The sequence below is a fragment of the Oncorhynchus gorbuscha genome, unplaced genomic scaffold, assembly GCF_021184085.1.
Source record: "Oncorhynchus gorbuscha isolate QuinsamMale2020 ecotype Even-year unplaced genomic scaffold, OgorEven_v1.0 Un_scaffold_1800, whole genome shotgun sequence".
NCBI classification, from domain to species: Eukaryota; Metazoa; Chordata; class Actinopteri; order Salmoniformes; family Salmonidae; genus Oncorhynchus; species Oncorhynchus gorbuscha.
Genome location: NW_025746478.1, coordinates 95,001 through 97,500, shown reverse-complemented (window position 1 = coordinate 97,500; position 2,500 = coordinate 95,001). Strand labels below are relative to the sequence as shown.

Below are 2,500 nucleotides of genomic sequence, written 5' to 3'. Positions count from 1 at the left end.
TCTGAAAACAGACTGAATATCCCTTTGAGCATGAAGTTATTCATTACACTATGGAGGGTGTATCAATACACCCAGTCACTACAAAGATACAGTTGTTCTTCCTAACTCAGTGTATCAATACACCCAGTCACTACAAAGATACAGGCGTCCTTCCTAACCCATGGTATCAATACACCCAGTCACTACAAAGATACAGGCGTCCTTCCTGACTCAGTGTATCAATACACCCAGTCACTACAGAGATACAGGAGTCCTTCCTGACTCAGTGTATCAATACACCCAGTCACTACAAAGATACTGGTCTTTCGTTAGCATGCGATGGTTGACCATGTGATAGTGCAGGGCGTTGTACAGCTCAATGTTCACGTTGCTCACCAAGGCACCAAGCACCTCCTGGGGATGGATAGGAGGAACAAGAGAGTGTGGGAGAGAGGAAGCAGTGATCTCCCTGTCTGAACAGAACTGGCTGACTGACTGGCTGACTGACTGACTGATTGACTGACTGGCTGACTGACTGACTGACTGATTGACTGACTGACTGACTGGCTGACTGATTGATTGACTGACTGACTGACTGGCTGACTGGCTGGCTGACTGACTGGCTGACTGATTGACTGACTGGCTGACTGATTGACTGATTGACTCACTGATTGACTAAGGAAGGAAGCAGAGATTTCCCTGTCTGAACAGAACTGGCTGACTGACTAGCTGACTGACTGGCTGACTGACTGATTGACTGACTGGCTCACTGGCTGACTGACTAATTGACTGACTGATTGATTGACTGACTGACTAACTGACTGACTGATGAACTGATTGACTGACTGACTAACTAACTGACTGATTAATTGACTGACTGACTAACTGGCTGACTGACTAACTGATTGACTAACTAACTGACTTACTAACTGACTGACTGACTGACTGATTAACTGACTGACTGACTAACTGACTGATTAATTGACTGATTAACTGACTGACTGACTGACTGACTGACTGACTGATTAACTGACTGATTAACTGACTGACTAACTGACTGACTAACTGACTGACTAACTGACTGATTAACTGACTGACTAACTGACTGATTAACTGACTGATTAACTGACTGACTAACTGACTGATTGACTGACTGACTAATTGACTGACTAACTAACTGACTGATTAATTGACTGATTAACTGACTGACTGACTGACTGACTGATTAACTGACTGACTGTCTGACTGATTAACTGACTGATTAACTGACTGATTAACTGACTGATTAATTGACTGATTAACTGACTGATTAACTGACTGATTAACTGACTGACTAACTAACTGACTGATTAACTGACTGACTGACTAACTGACTGACTGACTGACTGACTGACTGACTAACTGACTGACTGACTGACTGACTGACTGATTAACTGACTGACTAACTAACTGATTAACTGACTGACTAACTGACTGATTAACTGACTGATTAACTGACTGATTAACTGACTGACTAACTGACTGACTAACTGACTAACTAACTGACTGATTAACTGACTGATTAACTGACTGACTAACTGACTGACTAACTGACTGATTAACTGACTGACTAACTGGCTGACTGACTAACTGATTGACTAACTAACTGACTGACTTACTAACTGACTGACTGACTGATTAACTGGCTGACTGACTAATTGACTGACTGATTGACTGACTGACTGACTAACTGACTGACTGATGAACTGATTGACTGACTGACTAACTAACTGACTGATTAATTGACTGACTGACTAACTGGCTGACTGACTAACTGATTGACTAACTAACTGACTGACTTACTAACTGACTGACTGACTGATTAACTGACTGACTGACTAACTAACTGACTGACTTACTAACTGACTGACTGACTGACTGATTAACTGACTGACTGACTAACTGACTGATTAATTGACTGATTAACTGACTGACTGACTGACTGACTGACTGATTAACTGACTGATTAACTGACTGATTAACTGACTGATTAACTGACTGACTAACTGACTGACTAACTGACTGATTAACTGACTGACTAACTGACTGATTAACTGACTGACTAACTGACTGATTGACTGACTGACTAACTGACTGACTAACTAACTGACTGATTAATTGACTGATTAACTGACTGACTGACTGACTGATTAACTGACTGACTGTCTGACTGATTAACTGACTGATTAACTGACTGACTAACTGACTGATTGACTGACTGACTAACTGACTGATTAATTGACTGATTAACTGACTGATTAACTGACTGACTAACTAACTGACTGATTAACTGACTGACTGACTGACTGATTAACTGACTGACTGACTGACTAACTAACTGACTGATTAACTGACTGATTAACTGACTGATTAACTGACTGATTAACTGACTGATTAACTGACTGACTGACTGACTGATTAACTGACTGACTGACTAACTGACTGACTAACTAACTGACTGACTAACTGACTGATTAACTGA

The 2,500-nt window shown here is 41.1% G+C and overlaps 1 protein-coding gene across 1 annotated transcript in view; it reads right to left on the bottom strand.

Annotated features, from left to right (window-relative positions):
• LOC124024238 (periostin-like) overlaps positions 1 to 2,500 on the bottom strand; it is a gene marked incomplete at its 3' end in the record, with an annotated part of 26,737 nt that overhangs the window by 3,010 nt on the left and 21,227 nt on the right. The window contains exon 5 of the mRNA XM_046338233.1: positions 280 to 393. Within this exon, the coding sequence (XP_046194189.1) occupies positions 280 to 393 (114 nt within the window). The remainder of the gene's footprint in view (positions 1 to 279; positions 394 to 2,500) is intronic.